This window comes from Patella vulgata, chromosome 9, assembly GCF_932274485.2.
Source record: "Patella vulgata chromosome 9, xgPatVulg1.2, whole genome shotgun sequence".
Classification (NCBI taxonomy): Eukaryota; Metazoa; Mollusca; class Gastropoda; family Patellidae; genus Patella; species Patella vulgata.
Window position 1 is genome coordinate 27,035,782 of NC_065887.2, and position 25,889 is coordinate 27,061,670.

Genomic DNA, 25,889 nt, shown 5'->3' on the forward strand with positions numbered 1-25,889 from the left:
AATCGAAATGAACCGATACAAGTTTACTTCCAAGGCTTTCGCTGTATAGAAGAAAGACAGTTTGAACAAAAAATAACAAAAGACAACGTGGATTGAATACATGTGTTGAATATATGGCTTACATCGTTGTTTGATTCGTCAGACTCTCTGGCTTTTCATTCACATCCACTCAGGCATCACGTATGTTGATTTACATGTAATAAGGCAGCCAAGAGTATCGGTAAGCTGTGATCGCCATTGAACGGTAGACTGGAGTCGGTTTCAATTGTTTGACTGAAGTTACAACAGACCGGCGTATTAATGTATCGAATGGCATGTATTAAACATAGAAATATAGACGAATTTTACTTAACCCACGCCATTTTAAACTTCGAGAATTTGCCGATGTGAAGCATCAGACTAATAATAGTTCAGAGTAGTACAGAACTTCGCGAGGTTTCTGTGACGCCACGCGCTATTTCTGTCGTCTGCTAGTTCGGGATCAGTAGTGTGTGAGGAAGGCTGTTATTATGTTGGTAATACAAGAGACTCAGCCATAACTAAATGGTGCTTTACACCGTGGATATATACACAAAGATTACTGTAAGCCATGGATGAATCTTTTTAACGTGGGGCACATCGTTTTGTGAGAAAGGATAGCTGCAAATATGGAGAATACACCGATGCTAAAACAGGTTAAAAAGCCTCAGTTCTGTCGCTTTTTCAGTCGTTATCATTTTGATTGCGAAGAATTGGAAAGTTTATATAACCGCTATGTTTACAAACTACAGCAATCGTCTATTGAATACATGCTTATGTTGTTTATAGTGCTCACACTGTGCTTATCCATACTGAATTTTGTCTATGCTGAATATATTACAGTATTGGCACTTTATCTGACTGTCCACTGCATCTTCTTTATAGCAATCTTTATTTACATCAACACAAAGTTTATGAAAGAATCTCATTTTTCTTGGCTGTGTTATCTTTTGCTTTTGTTTCTTATCGGATTTTCTGTGTTTTCTTTTCCGTCGGATTTTGGAATAATAATACCAGGAAGTCCACGAGCAGGGCACCACCCAGCCAACGGAGTTTGGGAAACGTTATATGTTATTTTTATGATATATTCCCTAATGCCTCTAAGAACACTGATTGCAGCTGTGATTGGAATAGTGTTACCTGTAGCTCATTTGGCAGTTTCGGCCTTCCTGGCCAACACCTTCCCAGCGTTGCTATGGAGACAGGTAGGCATCTTTAACTTTTTTGATTCTTTGAACAGCTGGTGTATTTCAGCACCACTTTCTCTGTATAACCAGTTTGTAATAATCTATATATACAACCTGTACCGACTGTATACCTGATAACAGATTTACTCACACTGTCTCATTTAATTCCAACATTAGCGATTAAACGCTTCCCTGCGTTTTAACAATATACTTCCCTGTATTTTGACTAAATGCTTCCCTACATTTTGATTAAATACTTTCTTACATTTTGACTAACCGATTTCTTACATTTTGACTAACCGATTTCTTACATTTGGAATAAATTTTTCCTTACATTATGAGTAAATACATGGTTTCGTCCATTTTAAACGCTTCATTATAAATGCTTCTATATTTTGAATTTTAGCATAGGCTTCTTTGAAAGCATATATTTAGTCAAAATGTAAGGAAGTATTTACTCCAAAAGTAAGCTGGCTTTATCAATAAAACCTGAACAAGTTTTACAAGAGAAAGAAATGTCTTTTTGGATATTGCGGAAGACTATATTAAAGTTGAGTAGTCAAGTCAAGGTTTTGATTTACTTCTAGCTTACGAAGACAATTCAGGCGCAAATAATTCGAACCAGGTTTCAAAAATATTAACCACGATTAACACCATTTTTACCGCAGCATCGATAACTAACCATGAGGATCTGACTTCAATATACAGTGAAAACTCGTTTATGCTGGAACATAGTGAATCGTCCGTAAATTACGTAGTTAAGTGAATTCCGACCGTTTTTTAATCACAACGAAGGGTTTTTAATGGCAGCTCATCTGTGAAATTATCACGACTGATGCATCATAATCTTCTTATCAGCTAAATCTTTAATAAAATTGATTAAAATTGCCAAAAGCGCAAATTGAGTAAAAATTCCCAAAGACCCCATTAATCACAATGCAGCTCATTGTTTAAGCCGAATTTTATTGCTTAAACAATGTACAGCTTTATTTGGTCGTCAAGTGATTCTTTGGAATGCGCCATCTAGTTGTCAGCAGATGTGGACGATTAAAGGATATAAATCTCTAATTGTTTTATTATCTCGTTGGATGAATACGTGATGTAATGTTATATAAGCTGACACGAACCCCTGTTAAATAAACAAACGTATCTGCTGTGGAGAGAGAGAGAGAGAGAGGGAGAGAGAGAGAGAGGGGGGGGGGGCGTTCACGCGCGGATCTATCTGGATTTGAAGTATGCTAGTGTGGCTCATGGGACATAAAAATGTTTTACTTTCCGTCTTGTGTTGCTGAAAAAAACCCAAGAGAACCTATATATCAGCATATCAGGAAGAAAAACCCCAACAATACCAGAAGCTAATTGTAATGCTCCCTCCCACGCCGTCTTGTTTTGCAGGAAATTAATTGCGATATGCATTTACACTACACAGGTTCGTGTCACGAGGAGGCTAAAACGTATCTATCTTGATTATGAAAGGAAACGTGTCCAAGTTACAGAGCATTTCTGGGGAAGTATAATATATTGATTGTATAACGTTATTTAACAAACACCTATTTCGATATTCATTTGTACATGATGTCAATAAGAGACCAAACCCGTATACTTTGATTTAAAGGTCCAAGAATTAGTACAGTAACAATATTATTAAGAATGAAAGATAACTGTAAAATAATTATACAATATTTAGTTACATTAATTTTGTGACATCCGTTAGATCGGCTTGATAACTGCTGGTTACTTTTTATCATTAATCTCAGTGGTGTGTGTCGTTTTTTTGCCTTTTCCCATAGATTCCGCGTATTACAATTTGTTACAGATACGTGTATATCATCCCCATCCTCATCATCTTCATCATCATTGTCGTCTTCATCATCAACGTCATTTACACTGTTGATCTTATCCTCCATAAACGTCTCTTATCAGTTGTTACAGGTGCATTATTACTTTAAATCATGTAATCGATGTTATGTCTACTTAGAGCCCATTTATCAGCTGGTCAGTGAAAGCTGGTTAATTGCTTATTAAATCTCATCTCTATAACAGAATACCTATATAAATATAATCACCTATTAAACTGATTTACTCTATTCACTGGACACACGGGTCTTTAAACAGATTAACAGTCACGACCATCTTAATTAGTAATATTTTTTGTTTTGTTTGGGGCTGTGTATAGCAACGGCCAAAGGTAACAAATGGTTCACCATAGCTTGGGTTTAAGCAATCTAAGTCAAAACTATGGGTGTAATGCAGAAGGTACGGTATGCTAAATGTTTTCCAACACATGATTCGGGATCGAAACCACAGCGAAATAAAAATAAATTGTGAAGGGGTGGATTATCGTGTTTTGATTTTTTACATGTTAATCAGTGTCATCGAATTTAAACTATTAATTTGTTGTCCTTAAGAAAACTGGATTTTACTTATCATTTACAATCGATCATTGTAAATAACCCAGTGATGATACACCCTTTAATCCCTGCTAATACAGACGCCACATTATCTACACCCATAGCAGACCGTTTTGTTTCGGATGACCGGAAGTGTCTGACAACAGTATTATTATTGAAGACAACGTGAATCGAAGCTACTCATTTGTTTGTCACGACCCATTAAGCCCATTGACGAAAACCAGGTAATACTTCAACACCTTTCTGAGTTTTTATTATGTCTATTTTCAGAATTATTGCTTATTTCCGCTTGACATTTGAATCTCGTTCGCATTAAATGGTATTTCGTCTCTAGGGACTTATTGAAGATGCATTTTTAAGTCTCAAAACGACCAAAGCTAAGCATACTTATAATTGACAAATTACACATCCATCAAAAAGATGTCACCGGCACTCGCTTGAATGAAAGGATTTTTATTTATTTTGGATTTAAGTTTTACTTTGCTTATCATATATACTCTTCAAAAAAAGTAGGGGATATTCAGAAATAATACGAAACTGCGGAAATGCACTGGTGTTTTTATTAGAGGTAACCAGTGTATGTTAATAACAGGCTAATTGCCTACACATGAACATAAACAGTTCATATGGGCGGCTTATCTGACGGCCCCATTTCACTCGCAAAGAGATACACTGTCAAAAGTGAAAATGGACGTTTTTGATTTTTGTCTTAATAATGAGTAATTGCTCCACCAATCCTCAGACATTCAGCAATTCATCGTGGCATGCTCCTAATCAACCGTCCAATCACGATTTGGGGCAATCTGACCCACTCCTCTTGCAGTGCCACGGCCAATTCTTGCAGTGTTGTCGGTTGACGTTGACGTCGACGAACAGGTCTCCCGATCACATTAAACGTAACACACTAAAGCAAAGATACACTAAACAGTAAATCTTATGCAAGAACCAATGGGAAAGCAAACACGGATAGTATAAACCAGCAAGCGGCAGTTTTCATCAACCCTTCCTTGAAGTGTCAAATTTGACAACTAATCCCTCCCACGTGTATGGTGCTATTGCGTGTCGCACATCCAGTTCAGTGGTTCTGTTGGGCGATAAGTTCTTCATCTGTGAACATACTCTCAAAGCATGTCAAGTGTCCATTACTATTTATCATGTCACAACCTGCATAGGTATTTGCATTTCAATATCCCCTACTTTTTTGAAGAGTATTACAACCAAGGATCTAACGGTACATTTGTCCATCATGAAATATCTAATTTAAGCCACTGTGATTGGTTTAAATATTCTTACCCAAGCAGACATTCTCAGGGAAATCGCTTACTAAAATGACGCCACTGCCTACAGATTCACTTGGCCAGGCCTAGCAAAACATCTACACTATTATTTCTATTAGATGATCGTAATGTATTGTTTTTTTTGTGGTTATAGAGTTAAAGATAACCGGAATATAGGCCAAGAAATGACATGGCTTTAATACTGATGTCGTTGGGGGAGAGAATTACTAGCCTAAGTGTTTGAACATAATAATAGACTGATGTACTATGGAAAAACAAATCAGAACTTATTACCCCTTCGCATACATATTTCCAGATACGACATGCTTTAACCCGCTGTTCACTTGTTGGTATATTGATCATTAGAGGTTTCCGGTTCCTATGATAATCCCCAATTCAAAAGCCAAGATCAATACATATCATTCATATATAATTAGAGGCATATTGAATTATCGCTATACCGATTAGTTACGAGTAATGATCAGCAGTGAAAGTCAATATGGCCGTTTAATACAGAGCTCAATATCTAGTGTTCCTTTAAGCGAACTATTTGTTGGTATTGTGAAGTAATAATTCCAATGTGGCCCCAGTGTAATTAAGTCTAGTTCGGACAATCAATTTATAAGAGACCAACTAGCCTGTCGATTGCTCTTAGTAGTATTAAGTATTAAAGACAATCTGTTCACCACATATTACCATGTGTACATTATAGCTACTTTGATAAATGAATTGGACCAGGAACAATTATTGAAAGTGAATTCCGTCTTCCCTGCGATTGGCCGCTATGCATAACTCTAACTTAAATATGCAGTATCTAAGATTTAAATAAAGATTTAAATAGTAGTTTGAAAATACTAAACTATAACACATACTTATGGAAAACACCAGGACCTACTATTTATTTTGGGCGATGTTTCGCAGGGCATTCTCTTATCAAGCGAATACAGTTATACGTAGTTCTCAAAAGCCAAAAACACACTTTTATGGATAACAATTACTATGGTTTATTTCACTGCGACGTTTCAACAAGGTTTCACAAGTCGTTATCAACCTTGTTGAAACGTCGCCGTGAAATAAACCATAGTAATTGTTATCCATAAAAGTGTGTTTTTGATTATATTCCAATTACTAAATGCCATTCAAAGAATAAATACGTAGTTCGTTCCCGGAGTTTTACGTCCACTTCCACCGAAGGTGATATCGTAGACAAACAGTAATACAAAATTGCCAATATATCCAGAAAAACTATAACAACAATCCATGAAATCATATAGGACAATAACAAGATCAAAGGACATGGACTCAAGGGGATGATAATCTACAAAAACTAATTAACTAAGGATTAGTGAAGCCATAAAGTAAAGTTAAGCAATTAAATAAAAATAGATAATGAAAAGGGAATATATTAAAACTTTCAGTCAAGTTAAGCAATTAAATAAAAGTCGATAATGAAAAAGGAATATATTAAAAATTTCAATCAAATTACTTTATTTGATATGAATGGCATTGTCTTTATTTTCATTACTACCATTGTTACGATTATCCATTCTTAAATTGAATTATTAAATGGCGAGCTTGTTTCAATCAATTAAAAATTACAACCATCCGATGCTCTAGAAGGTTGATTATAGGCTTGTCATGTGAGTAAATGACTAATTAATAATTTTTTATAACATTTGAGGTTAGGAAAGACCCGCGATAGGCAGATTTAGCTCTAACACAATGCATACTTAACAAACGTTGAAGAGCTAACAATATGACGTCGTCTCATATATTTACTGACAATAAAAATAATAACGAAATGTTAGCACCAACTTATTGCAATTGTTAGACTAGCCTAACTCTTCGGTTTATACTGAATATAACAAAATATGGAAAACATAACCAGGATTATGATGTTTATGAGAGCGAGTGAGAGAGATAGAGAGAGAGAGAGAGGGGTTTAACGTTCACTCGACACAAACTAGGTCATTTCGGGACTAACATATGGTTTAATTTTATTTCAATAATTCGCTTGCACGTAGGGGTCTTTAGCAGTGGGAGGAAACAGGAAGGCTCGGAGAAAACCCACGAGGTTGGACAGGCGACAATACACCTTGTCACGTACAACCGGGGATTCGAAACCACGCCAGTTGACTCAATGACAGGCCTTATGATACAGCACGCACGTGCTAACCATTCGGCCATCCAACCCCGCATGATGTTTATGAAATCAATTTCTTGTGTGGGGATATTCTCAATCTGTGCCATTTCTTTAGCGTGATTGACAAAGTAAAGTCAGAAAGTTGATCTCTTTAGAATTTCGATCTCATCACAACTGCCAGCCACTGTGTTACTCTAAAACAGTTATATTTCACGAGTGTTACATTTTCCGTTGTATTGAAATCAGATCAATCTGATATTTCATATTTTTAAAAATACATACCAGTTTGATGAACAGTTGTGATTCTCCGTTGAGACCACCGAGAGCACCAGTTTAGATCTATATTTTATTCAGATTGTAATCATATTGAAGTTTCAAGAAATACACGAATAAATAACCCACAGCACACCTTTCGAAACACCTTTCTCTCAGAGATCGTTTAATAAACATGGCAGCTATTTCGTAATGCATACCAACAACAGATGGCACACCCGTCACTGTTTATACCATGTGATAATCTAACTCAGTAAAATAAAACCTTACTACAAACATCAAACAATCCAGTTTTGTGTTTCTTATGACCAGATGTTTACATAATAAGTAGATCGTTGTGAAGACCCCCTTCGAGTCATGTCTGTAAAGAAAAAAAAGCGCCAACACCTAGTATTTTATATCAAAAATATCATATAACACACGGAAATAATTATACACATTCATGAAATATCTGAGTGTTTTATATCGAGGTGATATAAGCTAAACCAAAAACTACATTTGCCTACTTTTTTGTATGCCCAATTGCATATAAGAATGATTATATTATAATATGCGATCATACCAAATTGCAGCTTTTCAAAACTAACCCCTCACATCAACCATAGCGGCTTATTTTAACAATTCTTCCAGATCCTCGTGTACTAAAGACAAGTGAAACGAAATTTGAACTTTTATTTTAAATTATATGTATGACCAACTGAATGACGCCAAACGTATGTAATTGGTTTGTTAAGGAGATAGTCAAAATGTCTGACATTTGAACAATTTACATTTATATCAATTTAAATCAATTTAATACGTGTTCTTACACAATTCAGACTCGACAATAACCATATTAATATTTTAAATACAATTTAGATACATAAAAAGAGAACATAGTCTAGATTTGTGTTCTTAAGACATAGGCACACCAAACGATATGATCTGATATATGTTTCTCGATCCGACATTAGGATTGGAAAAAAATGAGGTCCCACGTGAACTCTGGCGTGCACGTAAAGGAACCCATGCCAGACGGACTTCAGTTACGGCCCGGGCAAAATTTCCCTCATAGCACACTTCATGGCGTATGTCCGTCGCCATTAACCCGGTTGGAACCGAAAAATAGGGGGTAAAGTTCAATTTCATTCATTCATTCGATCGGAAATATAAATCGCATACAGCCACAATAAGAAAAATAAATCGACTAAACGCGAAATAAGCTGTCCTTTGAAATATGGATGTGCCTATATATGTGGTGTAAATGAGCTTTTACGACTACTGTAATTATTATGTCTTAATTACATACATTATTTAATCATTGATGTAAATTATCACAATTATTGATATACATGTACATTATTACATACATATTATATAATTAGTATCTATATATGCTATGACCTGTATATAGAAATGTCTATTATCAGTTTGGTGCACATTTCATTAGTAAAGTTCAAACATCAAGTATTAAAACTATAATATTCATTACTGACTGTAGCCATTTCAATGGATTTTTGAAAATAAGGTTGGAATGGCCATTAGGGATAAAAAAAAATAACCCATAGATTATATACGTTTAGTCTTTTAAAAAAACTATGAAGAAATACATGGCATACTTCTCAATTTATTGCTTATTAGGCCATTGCAAAAACCTTGTCAATATTCAAAAGTCTCTTATTACAAATCCAAGTCTCCGCCCACCTCTTAGAAATTTCAAGTTTGTAAACGCAGTGTAGGGCAGATGTATCCATGGAAGATTTTAAAGTTTGTGAGAATCTTCATCAGGTCACTAACATCACAATTTAATTAAGGCGACTTTGCTGATCATGATGATGGGCGTATAAAGCTAGTCGAGTGGTAGACCATCGTTTCTGTTATTCCGGTTAGAAAACTAAATTAGCTGAAGAATTCGAATTAAGCAGTTACATGTTCTTTGAAATACTGACACTAATTATGCAATAATGTTGACTGTTATTTATTTAATGGGATCGATGAAGATAAATGTTTCTCTCGGTGGGTAATAAATAGCTACTAACCTTACCTAAAATAACCTAAAATAAAGAAGGTTGTCTTAAGATAGCCAGATATTCTCTTATATAAATATTTGTACACCTGACTAAATGGCTTAGGTTTGTTTGATGATATTGTTATGGATATGTAAAATTCATATGATATATTACTTAGATTTTATTTTTACTTAGAACGTTATGGATGAAACTGGTGTCTGAAAACATATCAGGCTTTCTAGAAGTGTGTCCCTGGAACTTGTCCAAAAGTGCACCATTGTAATGTTCAACGTTTATGATAAGTTTCCAGACTTATCAGTGGGTACCGAGTGCAGTGCAAGAGATTGGGTATGCTTAATACAAAAACCTAAAGTATACGCTTAACTCCCTGACTGCGGCAATTCATTGATAAACTACGAACTGGTGTAGTATATGAAGCGAAGGATTTTAAACACGGATATGCACAGCTTTAGGCATCTCTTTTTAAAGCATCCCATACCACCTGTCGATTAGTTTAGTTAGTTATCTAATGCTAATTGATACCTGAACACGGATTATTGCCCTAAATCAGTTTTAGTGCCTTGTAAATAAGTCCAGTTAAGAAACGAAATGAAACAGCCTTGATGATCTGTTCAGACAACCTAGCTAACATTGGCGTATGTTTCGTTACCTGGAAACCTTTATTTCTGGATTCCTAATTGTCATCTTGTATTATTAAAATAAGACGTTTCTTTGATCGTTTATTGACATTCTGTCTCAATCACTGTCTTTGATGAGAGGGAATTTGATTGACTTCATCAACTATTATTTAGTTTTCAAAGACATGCTTTTATCGATAATTGCGATAAATGTAGCATTGTACGTCGACTTTGAAAATACAAGACCGTGCATAAAGACAATGTTTTCTCTTTCGATTTCCAACGGACAATGCCAGGGTCTAGAGGATATGCTGAGTTTATCTAAAATAATTTGAATAATACTCCGAAACTAATTTTAAAACTGAAAAAAAAACCCCGACAAAAATAAACAAAAACATAAAAGCCCCCCCCCCCCCAAAAAAAAAAAACCAAAACAAACAACCCAGAACAAAACACCACCTTAATAAGTAGCATGGTTTCTCATTCGATATATTTCGTGCCATACTTATCTTTACTATGAGGTCCTTGAATTGTGTAATTCCAATAAAAAAGGGGCCATGAAAATTCCCGTTTCTCGCATCGCTAATGTAAACATAGAAACAAAGTTATAATTTGCAACCACATAATGCAATTGTCAAAAAGACAATATTATTGGGTTTACGAAATAATAATCGCCACTTCATTTACTTTTAGTGGAATTTTAGGGATTGTTTCTTATAATAATAATAATAATGTCATTTATATAGCGCTAGTCCACACAGAGTATGCTCATAGCGCTTGTGATTCAGTACTGTACAATAAAAGTTCACTACCAAGGCACCACTAAACATAACGTTTAAATAAATATGTCTTCAATAAGGTTTTGAATGTCGATAAGGATGGGCATTTTTTTAGGTGGATAGGAAGATTGTTCCAGTATACTGCAGCAGTGTATTTAAAAGATCGTGCACCAAAAGATTTCAACTTGTAATTAGGAATCGTTAGAAGAAGTTTATCATTTGATCGAAGGTTTTTAGACGAGGAATGGTGACGGATAAGCTCTTGTAGGTATGAAGGTGCAGTTCCATTCACTGATTGGTATGTCAGACACAGCAATTTGAATTCAATCTGCTCATTTATCCGAAGCCAATGTAGAGAAGTCAATACAGGAGAAATGTGTTCACGTGGGTTCGTTTTACAGATTATTCTGGCGGCTTTGTTTTGTATTCTTTGTAAATGTTGTGATTGTTCATGTGTTATGCCAATTAAAATACTGTTGCAGTAGTCAAGTCGGGAAATGACCAAACAACGAACCAGTGTTGACGCAGCATCTTCAGTGATCAGATGGCGTATTGATCCAATATTCCCGAGCGAGATGGTAACTACAGGTTTAACATAGAAAACTAATGTGGGATTCCATAGAAAGATTATTGTCCATAATCAAACCAAGATTTCTAACTGATGCTTTAAGGTTTATAACTGATTGTTCAATATATAGATGGTTGATTTCACATTTTTCCAGTCTGCGAGCTGGACCTACAACTAGGATTTCAGTCTTATCAGAATTTAGTTTCAACATGTTGGTGTCCATCCAGGATTTCACATTTTTATCAAAGACTAGTGGATAACCAGGCGCTGATCGGGTTGTGCCCGTAATACCGAAACTGGAAGCGAGAGGCCAACGCCACCTAGCCTATGTTATTCCTAGGTCCAAGCTACCCCTTTATACCAAATTTCAGCCTTGGGACAGCCCTAGTGTAGCCGCGAACCCTGAACAGACGATCAGACAAATAGACAAACGAGTCACATATCAGCCGATTGCCACTCTACTTGTATACGTAATTACACTGACAAAAAGGCCACCCGTGTTTGACCTCCTAGGATGTATTTTAGTTCTGTAAAGTTTTGTGATAATTTATCAAAGTATTTATCACTGTGATAAGATATAAGAAATAACGTTTAGTACTTCTCTATAATCTTATACGTACTCTTCGTAAATATTTTGTGTTTATTTAACACTTAACTGGGTCATACTTGTCGGGTCCAGTCAGTGCCGGATTAACCTACAGACTTGACACACTGGCATGGGCCTTTCTCACACGCACTATAGCCTTAAACACCCGTTGTCATTCTCGGCAGTTTTGTTTATCATTTCTTCCATTTTACTCTAGTCGTGAGGGTGGGGGATTGAGAGGGTCCTCAAATTGAAATAACCTACGGCCTCTCTTCACCTAAATCCGACACTGGGTCTACTAATGCCATTAAGAATACAGAATAAGCACGGGTGATTTGGAAGTTATAATATTGGAAACTAAATTTACATAATATATACTATATTGTCTAATTCCCCAGAAAGCAATTAAATATATTTTATTTTTTCTTAGAACAATATTGAATCAACCGATAATAAAGTTGTTTCAACAAATAAGTTTATCATCACTAGTGTGTGGGTGTGTCATTGCTTCTCAGTCTATCTTTTAATCATTTATGCGAGGACATCCAAATGGGTCTGTTTCCAAAATCTAGTCTTTTATTCTTCTACACCATTTCTAAAAAACTACGTTCCACTAACCCATAGTTTTAGGCTGTGTTCATATTGGAGCTAGAAATCTACCCGGGGTATGTGAACGAACATTATACTTCTGGTAGAACGTAGGTTATTGATTTGGATAGAACCTGTTCCGTTAGGAGTAATGTCAGGTAACATACATAGGCGTACGGGGAAATTTTTGACTGGGGGGGGGGGGGCGGTGGTTTTTGGTGCCCAAAAAATGTAGTTAAGTTCTTAGTATGTTACATAATAATAATGAATTCGCTGTTAAATTGGACACATTCAAGAACGCAATATTATTTTATACAACTTTTACAAAGTACAATTGTGTGCCCGAATTTTCCCAGCATTTGGTGCCCCCCCCCCCAGCTCGTACGCCTATGGTAACATATTTCAGCACTATTAGCTTAAGTACAAGCGCAAATTTTAATCCGAACCTATCAGTTTGTTAGGATTTTAATGGTTGCAGTACCAGTCTTTTCTAAATATTAAACCCTTTTCCCTCTGTTTGTATAAACTATATAGTGTATTAGTTGTAGTCAAGAATGGGCGGTTATTATACAAAACATGGTAATAAAATATTTATCTCTCCAGAAATAATTATAGGAAGCTTGTTATAATGATATTCTCATCTAAGTGGCAATGGAGTGATAACGATCTTAAATAGTTGACATATCACGTGTAAATTGTCTGGTAGAAATACCACGTTATTATCAGAAATTAACAAAACCTGATATGTGTTAATAAGTTTATGTAGATTTATTTTTTGTTGTTCTACACATGCTTGGGTGGCACTTGTTCTGTATTTTAAGCCATGTTATCTATGCAAGTGCCATGGGTTCGACCGCATACACGTATACGTGACAAGGTATAGACTAGCCTTCTGTCTTGGGGTATGGCCAAATACTCCGGTCTCCTCGCACTTCTACCACGCAAACGCAAATTATTGAAATATCCTTCTCCCTCGCTCTAAAACATTCCTGAATCATATCCACTGCATGATTTGTATTAAATTTCAAATCAAGCACCTGCCAATATTTTTTTTTCAAAAATCCGTTAAATTACACATTTTTAAGACGATAAAATAGAAGTCATTTAAGTACCGACGTTATTTGTAGCTCTGCCGGGTGTTAAACACCTAAATAAATATTTAACCCAGGTTGTAAATGTACTCATGTATATTACGACCTAATAATCGTATTGACTAGACTATTTGTAGGAATGTCTGTTCTGACCTTATATTTATTTATAAACTCTGCCATTCTGTTCTAGAAATATTATGAGACTAGAAGCAAAACATGTACCAACCGTGCATTGTTCTATTCATGTGACTTCCATAACAATTTGTCTTTTGTCAGACATAACTTAAGGATGACTGGCAGACGAGTCATAATAAGCAGTGCTTTGAATTTGAAAATATCTCAAAATAAAATGCGATTTGGAAAGAATTTTATATAAAAAATATATGAGTAATATTAGAATACATTGACCTATTACCATGCAATGTTATGGGTTTCAACTGAAAGGCCAGCTGTCATTATCTGACCATATGTATAATTTAATTACAGTCCCCATTTCCTTTCAATCACTGCCACACCAAGAAGCCAGAATTCATAAATGAGCTACTTATAATTCACGTATGTTGTAGATCAAAGCAAAATGGGTTATAGTTTATATTTGATCGTAAATTTTTGTCCGCATAATATAGTTCACGGCTAATCCCGTGTGTAATATAGAATGTCACGCCTAATATATCGAATTACTATGGACTTAACTGACCACCTTCAAGCAAACCCTCTTTCACTATACACCGGAAACTGGTCAAAGTAATATATTTGTCCAAAGAATAAAAATATGACACATTGAATACTTTTTTTTCCAATTAAAATACGATATTTCAGACTTAAAGGAACATTTAGACTTTTAGACCATACACCAAAGGTAAGCATATTAGCCCAAACGTTATGGTAGTTCCTATTACTTATTATTGATTACTAATCGCCGCCTGAACTATATTCATATCTACGAATATCTATTTCAAGATGGCACCTTATCTACGTTTGTTTTTGTTTTAATCTTTTAAATAACAATCTAATTTTAATTAAGGATACGAGTATTAGCCTTTAAAGAATAACATGGGTCAATACGTATAGGTTAAATATATATTTGTTATGCTTAATATAAAATTCAGAATCGTGACATTAAGATAACAAATAGATATTAAAGTTATTATAATCACTATTGATAATCAGTTGTTATCCCTATAAGTTTTTCGTAATAAAATACAAAATAAAATTTAAATCCGGAAAATAGATGGAAATAGGTAAAACAATATTTTGAACTATAAAACATGAAACGAAACAAGATCTGTGTTTTAATCAGATTGAGATCTAGAAGAAAAATCATTTCTTGTTACGTTTTGTTGGATACTTAATATCATGTAGCCTTTTCTAAAAAAACTAAAATATCATACTCCTTATGTTTAAAACGTCCCAGGTTTATTCTTATAACACGCCGGCATTGTTTGCTGCACGTTCTGCAAGGTGATCCGTTGATGACAAGTAGATGGTAAAAATGGGACAAGCGAACACATTTAACACAATATTATCGTAGCTGTATATAAGTTTACCTTTCAACTAATACTGATATATGAATTAAGCTCTTGGAAAACACCGTTTTTGCAAACTTCACAATTTCTCCGCCAAGAAAAGTATCTTTTGTATATACGCAGAAATATGAATGAATGTATGAATAGGGTTTAACGTCCTACTTTTCTGAAACTATCGGGGTAATGAAGACGGGCATAGGCCATAAAACGTGCCAGACAGCAATTGAATTCCAAGTATCAAATATTGTTTTTTTACCTGCACGCCAATGTGTACATGGACACGCAAAGTCAGAAGTAACATGCAGGAAACAAAACCACAAGTTATTTCTCCAAATTCTCCTTTAAAGGCATCGATCTTACCAATTATATATCAAATGTCTTAATAACGAGTGCTAAGTTGTGTGTCACTGAATTATTTATTTGATAGTTGCACTACGTTAAAGAATAAAAGATTGTAAACTCGTCTTCAGATACTTTTTTTGTATCACTCCAGTGCCATTTACTCCACGGCAGGTGCAAGTCTTTAAGAAACGCACAAACTAAGATAGGTATAGGACCCGGGAAAAAACGCCATTTTACATATTTTTGCAATGCAAAGCATTTTTATCCTGTCGAGCTGTGTTCTTTCGTATTTCTTTTTCCTATTTGATTTGGATCTCTTGGAGTGTTTGCGTTTCGACTTATTGTCCGCTATCTGACTAGATATAGTTGGTCGTTAGAGAACAGTTTATTCTAGAAATAGATCATTACTCAAGTTGGAATTGGGCTATGAAGTATGAGAGATATCGGTTGAGTAAATGTTATATATTTAGTAAAGATTGGTAGTATGGTAGTAAACTTGACGGACGGCTGCTTATTTTTATAGTTTTTATATACCGAAACAAGTGTGGAAAAGTATTAATCAGAGTTCACACACATAACCAGTTTTGTCGAATTTTAGAGAACGTAGTTGTTTTATTTTAAGTGTAGGATAAAGCATGAGACTGAGGTATGCTGGGAAAAGAAAGACTAAAGAAAATAACCTGAGAATTTTTTTTTCTTCTGAAGTCTTTCTTCTCAAGCATAACCGAAGTCGAGGACTTTATCTTGCTTATAAACCGTCTATGTTTACATGTACGTAAAATGAGAATATCCCAGAATTTCAGCAAGAAAACCTCTATATCATGTTATCTTATGGAAAAAAACCTACCCTGGAAGAATAAACCGATACAGGTTTAAAGAAACACCTTTAGACGAATAACCCCAAATTCCTCTCTATATATTCAGACTGCAAGTTATTCCGGGCATAGAATATACTCCAAAGATCAAAGAGATTTACCGCTATAGGTTTATAAAGCTCCATCTTGTCAGAATAAAGGTTATGTATTTATAGTTTAAGACTATATATAATCACAATTACTTAACAGTTTGGTCCAAAATCTATAAATGGTGACTTGAGTTCTGACCATTTTAAGTATACATTGGTTTATATTTATCTGACCCTTATCTCTCTTGACAAATATAATACATGTAATGATAATTGTTCTATCTGCACGCCAGTTTTATATATGTATTTATATATTCAGATGTGCTTGATTAAATAACAATAATAAAAAGAAGTATACATGTACATATTTGATTTTTGACGATAGGTTAAGACCCGGATGCTTGATAGACGATGGTCTGGATGATATCAACTTGACATTAAATTAGCTCTCCCGGTTACCACATTTATAATTCATAGTCTTTGAGATATTATATTCAACAGACTATTAAGACATTGGCAAAAATTCAAACCCAATTCATTTTAAAATTTTAACGTGAGATCGCTGTTAACATAAGTTATTATTTTAAAGAATTCAAACGATCTTCCTTACGCTTATCCTATTTTGTTTTTATCAAAAAGAATATTTAAAACCACTTTCTGGCAATAGAAAATTGAATGATAACTTTATTAGGGAACATTTTTGTAATGTGTTGAATTGCGGGCTTTTATCTTTGAATGTATAAATGTTACACCTCTTAGGTTAGCTAATTCAATTTTAGTGCACAATATTGGCCTTGATATTTAAGGAATTTCCGAACTTTAATGAAAGTTTCAATGGTCGCAATTCCCAGCAAGTATTCAGCATTGTGTTCTGATAACTGAGGGGCCTTTGAAGGAAATAATTCAATTGTGATACCGTTGTTCACAATATTCTACGAGGTGAAATTATTTGAGGAGAAAAGTCCTTAACTACACTAGTCCAATGCGTGTCAAGCAGATGTAGTATCTCCCTTGAATAGTTCTCGATTGCCAAACGGATGCAATCTTTAACTATTGCAGTTGAGGGGGGGGGGGGGGGGTGTCAAGTGGGTACAATCATCATCTAGAGTTTTTCCAGGGGTGTCAAAAGAGCGTAATCTTTAACTTCAGTAGACCACAGAATGTCAAGCGTATGGAATCCTTAACATGGATGTCAGGAATACTGCAAGCTAGAAGTATCTATTCAAAGTTTTGACCGCGAGTTTTCAAGCGGATGGAATCTCTTCCTAGATTACTACTTGGGTGCCAAGCAACCCGAATCTTTAACAAAAGTTTCCCGAAGGGTGTTTCAAGCGAGCGCAGTCCTTACCCACCATAATCAACTGGGTGCCAAGAAGGCTTAATCTTTAACTAGAGTAACTCATGGGATGTCAAACGGAATCTTTAACTGATGCAATCCACGTGGTGTCAAGCGGGTGGAATCTTTATCTAGGGTATTCCGGCTGGTTTAAAGCGACCACAGTTGTTACCCACAGTAGTCCACGGGCTGCCAAGCGTGTGAAGTCTTGAGGTGTCATGCGGGGGCTAACTTTAACTACAGGACTCATCACAGTGTCAAACGGGTGTAATCTTCATGTAGATTACTCTAAGCGGTGTAAAGGTAACCGAGACGTTACCTGCAGTATTCTTTCCGGTTATTTGGCGGAAGGAATCTCTTCTAAGAGCAGTTTGCGGTTGTCAGGGGGATGAAATCTCTTGCCAGAATAGTTCTTAGGGTGCCAAGATGTGCCAAGCGCGAGGAATCTCCGTCTAGAGAATTCGCGTGCTTTATCTAGTTTTACCTTTTGTTTAGTTACATTCGTGTATTCACTGATACTCTGAGTTAATCAAGCTGACCATCTAGCTTTGACTAGAGGACTTTAATTACGCAACTTGTCAGACAGACTAAGCTGATTTCCTTTTGGCAAACTATTTTCAGTATTTAAATAAATTAAGATTTGTTCATTGTAGCGATTTTCAAATAGTAATTACACTGTGATCACATGAACTTAGACAATTCTCCCTGCCTTTAGTGTTTGCTTATCTAATGAAAGCGCCCATATTGTGATCAGAAATTACAGACAAGGAATGGGGAACTTACACGCACATTCATTGATACGGCTGGATGTTAGGATGAAAATGTTAAAGAAACGTGCATGATCTTCGATGTACATCACAATTATTGAAGCTTGACTAATTCCTGTTTCTTGTATGTTCCTTATGTATCCAGTCAGCTCAGTATGTCTGCAAACAGTTCTTATTGTAAGCAACAGATCGACCATTTAACCGATTAGTTATTATTACAGGACACACCAACGAATTCATCACTGATATATTTACGTTTTAACGACTAATTTCTTTTTTAATACCCGCAATACAGTGGATTTCCATCAATTGCAGTCAAAAGAAAGTTTCTTTGCTTCTCCACATAATATATCAATGGTCCATGTTTTTTTCTCTGGGTTGTCACTAGACGCCATTGCCCTCGCTTCCCGTGTGGGATTCACTCTTAACGCTTTATGCTTAGCCGAGGGTGGTGCAAGGTATGTCCAAACCATCTGTTAATGGATTCAATGGTTCCCTGGTTTGCTCTTTGCCATTAGGTTCCGTATACCAATTCTTTACCAATGAAAAATAATAGCGGTGATAGGAGATATCTTTGTCTTACTCCATTGTCAACGCTAATGAACAGGAACAAACCTTTATTCTGGATTATGTTCCGGGTTCTGTCATCATATAGTTTCTTGATTAAGCTTGCAATCCAAATGGGAATCCGATAATGCCTGAGTATTTTCCAAACTAATGCACAATGTTCACAGTGGGACGGCTTATTCTTAAGATCCATGTTTGATCTGCAGATGATCTTGCACAACATGTCTTACACAGGGCAGGCCAGCACTGGGAGTTTGTATGTGTAGGTGAATCTAGGGTTAGTTTAAATATAATATCAATCAATACCAATTCAACATATGTTCTTATCGAATGTAGAAAACAAGTTTTTCTATCTATGAAGGACATAACATCCCGTCTTCATAAGTCTTGTTGGTCCGGTAAAGTTGAACGTTAAACCCCCGTTTATTTCTATGAAGGACAAGTTTATGTAACATACTCTATCAATTACTAAGAAATTATTAAAACGAATACTTAATCTTTTAAATTTAGCATTCTGATTTATACTGCATTTCTAACCAAATCCTACGTACCTGTGTAAGACATTGTATAAGTTTATTCGCTAACAAAGATTTATTCACTGTTTATAGTTACAGGAACATTTGTCAGAATGAATTGGCGCCCCCGGATGTTTGAAATTCCTAATAGACAAATTGAAGAGCATTTAAAGACATTCTCTGATAAACATATCAATGTAACAGAGATACATGGCAGTCTTGTTATAAACAAAGATAACTCTGTCAAATTTGGAACTTGAAATTTAAGGAAGAAGTTAAGAATTTAGAAAAATCAATCCGCGGAGCAGTTTCTGAGCTAGAGACATGAAAGGTGTTATCTATAAATTGACTGTTGGTCAAAGAGGCTCTGTTCATTAGCCAATCTTAACCAACCAAAAAGACCACGATGTAATGTTTAGGAGGAAATTTGTTCGACATAAACTTATAAGTTAAACACATGAATTGGGTTTATCACTAAACTACATTTTTGGAGTGTGTGTGTGTGTGTGTTGGGGGGGGGGGTGTCAAAAGTTACTTGCCTTAAAGCAGCAACTGAAAATATATTAAGACACAGCTGTTCCGTATGTATGAAGGCTTTTAGGTCATAAATCTCAGATCATGAACCATTTTGACACTTCCCCGACTTTTAGATCCCTTAAAATAATCTGGCTATTGTTAATTAACTAGATTGGCGCATCCATCTAAAAAATCTTTCGTACAGACAAGTGACTAGGAAGTTGCATTTCACCAGGTTACCAAACATAATTGAATGTGGATACGCAGGACTATATCAGTAACTTTTATCTCGCATCTCCAGTTCTCTGTGTTGTACTCGCTGATCTGGAAACATGATCTGAAAAATAAACATAACGTTTGGTTAGTCACACTTTTTAAAGAAAGCAGAAGTAACATAGAGGTAATGAAATAACACGTATTGAACATGGTTATCAGTTACCAGGAAGTCAGACTGTGATAATATTACCGTTTATTTTGATTTAAGTCTGGTAACCCAGGTTTTAACCAGGCCGTATCACACACCAAAAATAAGCTTGTTAGATTTTCGTTTTCTTAGCAGTAAAAACCAAACACTGTAACATTGTTTCAAATGAAATGGGTTTTCTATTATCATGAATTGAAACTCAACACGATTTTTCTTATTAATATAAAAAAAACAACATATGCAAATCATTCCCTATTTGGTTGTCAAAATATGTTTAAAGTGCATAGACTAGACCTGTTTTATCTTTCTGGCCTCTTCCTCCCACCAATATGTCGATGTTTCATTTTATATGTTTGTTTGCTTTGTAGGGAGACAATGGTTCTTCATTTAAAATTTTAATTCTAGAGATAAGTCCAGCGAACAGCGTTGCGATATAACCGATTGTATGTTCCAGTATCCACACAGAAAGTCCCAAAAAGAAATTAAAATTAGTGAACAAACCGACCACTGCTCAATCTTTCGAAACATATATTTAACTGTGTCTGTCTCATCACATAGCAAAATAACACACAATTTTTTCCAACGAGGGTACTTTATTTTTATACGTCCATCGTCCACAATTTCTTGTGAACACTCTACAGACAACATTTATCAACCGATAGTTTTGAAATTAATATATATGTTGTTTGCATTAGTGAGATGAAGAAGCCTATTTAATTTCAATAACTTCCGTTAATTTCTTCTGGAGTTATGGGCCTTGTTTCACTTTGTTGCACCTTGTGAACACTCTAACGACAAAAGTTATCAACCGATCTGTATGAAATTTATATGGATCATTTAAATTAGTAAAACAAAGACGCCTATTGAATTTCAGCAATTTCCGTTAATTACATCTAGAGTTATGGTCCTTGTTTCACTTTGTTCAACCTTGTTAATGCTCGATTGATGACAGTTATCATCCAATATGTATGAAATTTATATGCATCAGTAAAATTTTTGAAACAGAGGTCTATTGAAATTCAGCAGTTTCCATCAATTATTTCTAGAGTTATGGCGCTTGTTTTACTTTGTGAACCCTGTAAATGTTTGAATGACAAAAGTGATCATCCGATCTGTATGAAATTTATGTGCATTATTTACATTAGTAAAACGAAAAAGCCTGTCAAATTTCAACAATTTCTGTAAACTACTTCCAAAGTTGAGACCCTTGTTTCAGTTTGTAAAACCTTGTGAAACCTAATCCTTGTGAAACCTCAAACGACAAATATTATAATCTGAATTGTATGGAACTGTCTTGTAAAGGCTCCCAATTACCTACAAAGGAATAAATATGCGACAACCCATGTCGACCGCACGGACGATTTAGCTGCTGTGGGTGTATGTTTCGTTGTCTGGCAACCTATCTTTACCTAAATCAAGGAGGTTTAACTCCATTAATTTTTATACTGGAAATTTTCGTTCATGGGTGAACTTGCCTGTACTGTTTTTCACTGAGTCAGATTTGTACGAACACGAATGTTTTAATATCAACAGAGTTATGTTGAAATTGTAATACACTATTCAATATTTGCTAGATCGTTTGTATTTGCACGATCTGTAAATTGAGCCATGGGTGGAGAAATGAGCAGATGTTTTATCTGTTGTATGGACCGGGTACCAACGTACTTATCCCTTGCGTTCCTCCGGTATAGTTTACGAGAGTCCACTGGGATCTTGAGAATCAAATGCTTCGGTTATGATCTTAATAATATCACAAATACGGTCACACCCTTAGATGAACTGAAGAAGAAAAGCAGAAGTTTGTGCAAATTGACAGCTAAATGTTTTAAAGTGTACAAGTAATCAAATTACCGTGTTTAATAATCCACTGGTAATTCTAAATGTCTAGACACATTTTAGCTAATAAATATTTTACCACTTACATATAACCAGTGTTTCTCTTCAGTTCCACAATGTTTTCACCAATCGATACGTTTTTATGATCTATAGCAATTTAATATTTTCGGATGATTTGACTCGGGGGTATTATTGAATGTTACATTGATTATTTGGGGTCCTATGTAAGAAATGCTGACTAGAAGTAGACGATGTCATATTATCCGAAAGCACTTAAATAAATGTTCGATTTATAATATCGCTTATGATATTCGTCTGTATTTAGAATATATAAAATTTTATATTTCATATCACCATGGCTGATATGCTACTGGCGGGATGTCCGGACGTCTGTTATATGATGTGCTGTAATGCCATCGTATTGTCATCGTCCTATAATGCCATTAGTCTGTATGTAATCTGAATTACGACCTAATGACAATGCCTGTCTAGGTAACCAGATCATCAAAAATGAATAAGCATTTGCTATGACTTTTCATTTCAATGTTAGGTTTTATATGACGTCATAGGCGTACGGGCTCGATGACAGCTAGGGGGGCAGAACAAAATTTCGGGTTTACAGAGAGCGCCGGTCTTCCTTGAGAGGCGGAGAGAGCTGAGCTTACCTTACCTTGCCCCCCCGCCCCCTCAGGTGGCTGACTCGAATTCCAATCAATCGTTTACAGTCCACGAAGACGGGACCGTTGGGAGAAAATTTTGAAAATTTAACTGGCACAAACGCGTTTTCCTGCTATTCCAGCCTGTGAATACAGCAACTTCAATTTGGTCCAATATAGCCTACCTGGCTGACCGGAATCCCAAACAACCATTCAATCGTCGCTGGGTTCGGGGGTATACCGTCCCGGAGAGAATTTTGAAAATTTGACCATCGCAAATGCGTTTTGTGCTATTCTAGCACGTGTAAATTAGTGTTTTATTAGATTTCGGGCACTTTATTTTGCCAAGTAGATGAAATAAATTTTTGTTTTCATTTTACCCGTCTGCCCGAAAAGTCAGCTTGCCCGAAAGTTAGGGGGGCAGCTGCCCCCCCCCCCCCCCTGCCCCCCTGGCTCGTACGCCTATGTATGACGTATACATTAAGGTATAAGACTTCGTTCTTTCAGCAGGAGCGGATTAAGGAAGTGATGTTGTATCAGCTATGTTATTAACTAATATTATACACAAAAGCACACCAAAAACGTGACAGGTCAAATAAATGATACGTGGCATCAAGTGTTTCAGAAAATTGAAAGTTTGTCCTTCCGTATACCCAACACCCATCATTGGTTCTGATAGGGGCAACAGTTGATCAGTCATTTCAGGTATATTTTCTTAGAAAACGTAAAGATGACGTACTTACTGGCTGATGAGTTCACATTCGGGGCATGGAGTAAGTCAGCCATTTGTCAGCTGTCAGTAGTTTAAGACGCTGGAGAATTTTCTAGATAATTAGCAGAGAACCTGTATCCGTATTAATTAGCGCTGGCATCCATGAAATGAGATACATGTACATGTATAGGGAAGTTTATAGCTTGTCAAGAGGCACAGTGTATATGTCATGCTAAAGTTCGTGCTATTTTGACCTTTTAATTAAGAGCATGCATTGGCATATTATTGGGCATAAACGGTGACTTTTACCAGGTGCATATTGCAATGTTTTGAATATAATTAGCTAATGATAAGAGATATATAAATAGCATATACATGTAATTATATTAGGGACTTCGTAATTAGTGTAGGTGGTGTAGAGAGAATTCTACAATGATCACTGAATCAATGAGTAAGAGGTTAAATAGAGAATCTCCTATCAGCGCTCGTCGATAAAGTAAAAAAAAACAAACCTCGGAAGAGCCTCGTTTTTGTTTTACTTTATCGACTGTGTTGATATTTTTTGATATCAAAACAGACGAGTAAAAGATTTTATTTATCACCCAATCCTTTTACATGCACAAATAAATAAATATAATTCTTTGCTATAGATTTCACTTTTACTGTACCTGATTACATTACAGCGCAGTGATACATCATTTTTGACAGCAATTCAATCATTTCAAAGTCCTTTATATTGACCCAGTGTTTCCATCAAAGTCAATTAACTAAAATGGTTCCTTTTTAATAAGAAGTTACTTTTAATAAAAAATGGACTGTTCTTTGAAAATAAAAAAGTAGTTCCTTTTTGATTGACCAATCAAATTCATGTAAAGTGATATCTCCTTAGGAGATTATGAAATTTATCACGCAAGCGATCTCTACTGTAGAATGTATTATTGGGTGATAAAGCAAGATACATGTACCTATTTCAAGGACTTGGTGGGTTAGAACACTTTATTCCCTTTCTCATCCATTTGGGATGCTCACCAAACTGGTAATTTTCTGTTTTACATTAGTAATTTAAATTGGTTCTCCATATTTCACTAGATACAGTTGTAACCCATTACTCACTTATTCTAAATTATTTCAGTTTCTATTTTTCTATTTACATTTAATAATTTACAATTAATAACATTATTTCCCTTCTCATTAATTCTAGTCTCTATCATCCAGACAAACTTTCTACGAATATTACGTTGAAGACTAGGGGGTTCTGGGTGATCGAGACTAATTCATTCAGGTAGTTGACCAAACCGGTAAACCTTTTGTTTTACATTAGTAATTTAAATTCGTTCTCCTTGTTTCTTTAGATACTTGTAACACGTTACACACTAATTCTAGATATCATTTTCTAATAACTTTATTCCCCTTCCAATTCCTTCAAAAAGTTCACCAAACCGATAATCCTTTTGTTTTACATTAGTAGAATTTCTCTATATTTTACTAAATACCTTTAAAGCGTTACTTACTAATTCTAGATTATTTCAGTTTCTATTTACATTTAATAACCAATTTTGATATACATTTTTGAACCCTGAACTAGGCCCCAACCGGTACATTTCTTGCTGCCCTTGTTCTTGTTTTTGGAGGCGACGCTTTTTATACGCCCACATTGAAATGTGGTCGTATATTGTCGTCGCCCCCGTCCATCCGTCCGTCCGTCCGTCGGTCCGTCGGTCCGGCGTCCACAATTGCTTGTGGACGCTCTAGAGGCTAAAGTTAATATCCGATTGACTTTAAATTTATACAAAGTGTTTAAGGTCATGAGACAAAGAAGCCTATTGATTTTCACCGATTTCCAATAAATACTGCCAGAGTTATGACCCTTGATCACTTTGAAAAATCTTGTGGACGCTGTAGAGGCTAAAATTATTATCCGATTGACTTTCAATTTATACACAGTGTTTAAGGTCATGAGATGAAGAAGCCTACTGATTTTCAACGATTGCGGATAATTACTACCAGAGTTATGGCCCTTGATTTTATTTGAAAAATCTTGTGACGCTCTAGAGGCTAAAGTTATCATCCAATTGACTCCAGATTGGTACACAGAGTTTAAGGTCTTGAGACGAACAAGTATTTTGATTTTCAAAGAATCTTTGTGACTTGAACAGCTAAATCCATGATGTTAAAAGTTTTTTATACTAAACATTAGCATGGGACAGAACTTTATAAAAACCAAACAAATTCTAATGGTTT

The 25,889-nt window shown here is 35.4% G+C and overlaps 1 protein-coding gene across 1 annotated transcript in view; it reads left to right on the forward strand.

The window, feature by feature from the left end:
• The first annotated feature begins 215 nt into the window (after positions 1–215).
• The window catches only part of LOC126831524 (adenylate cyclase type 1), an 86,464-nt gene continuing 60,790 nt past the window's right edge, over positions 216–25,889 (forward strand). The window contains exon 1 of the mRNA XM_050562056.1: positions 216–1,223. Within this exon, the coding sequence (XP_050418013.1) occupies positions 648–1,223 (576 nt within the window). The 5' untranslated portion in view covers positions 216–647. The remainder of the gene's footprint in view (positions 1,224–25,889) is intronic.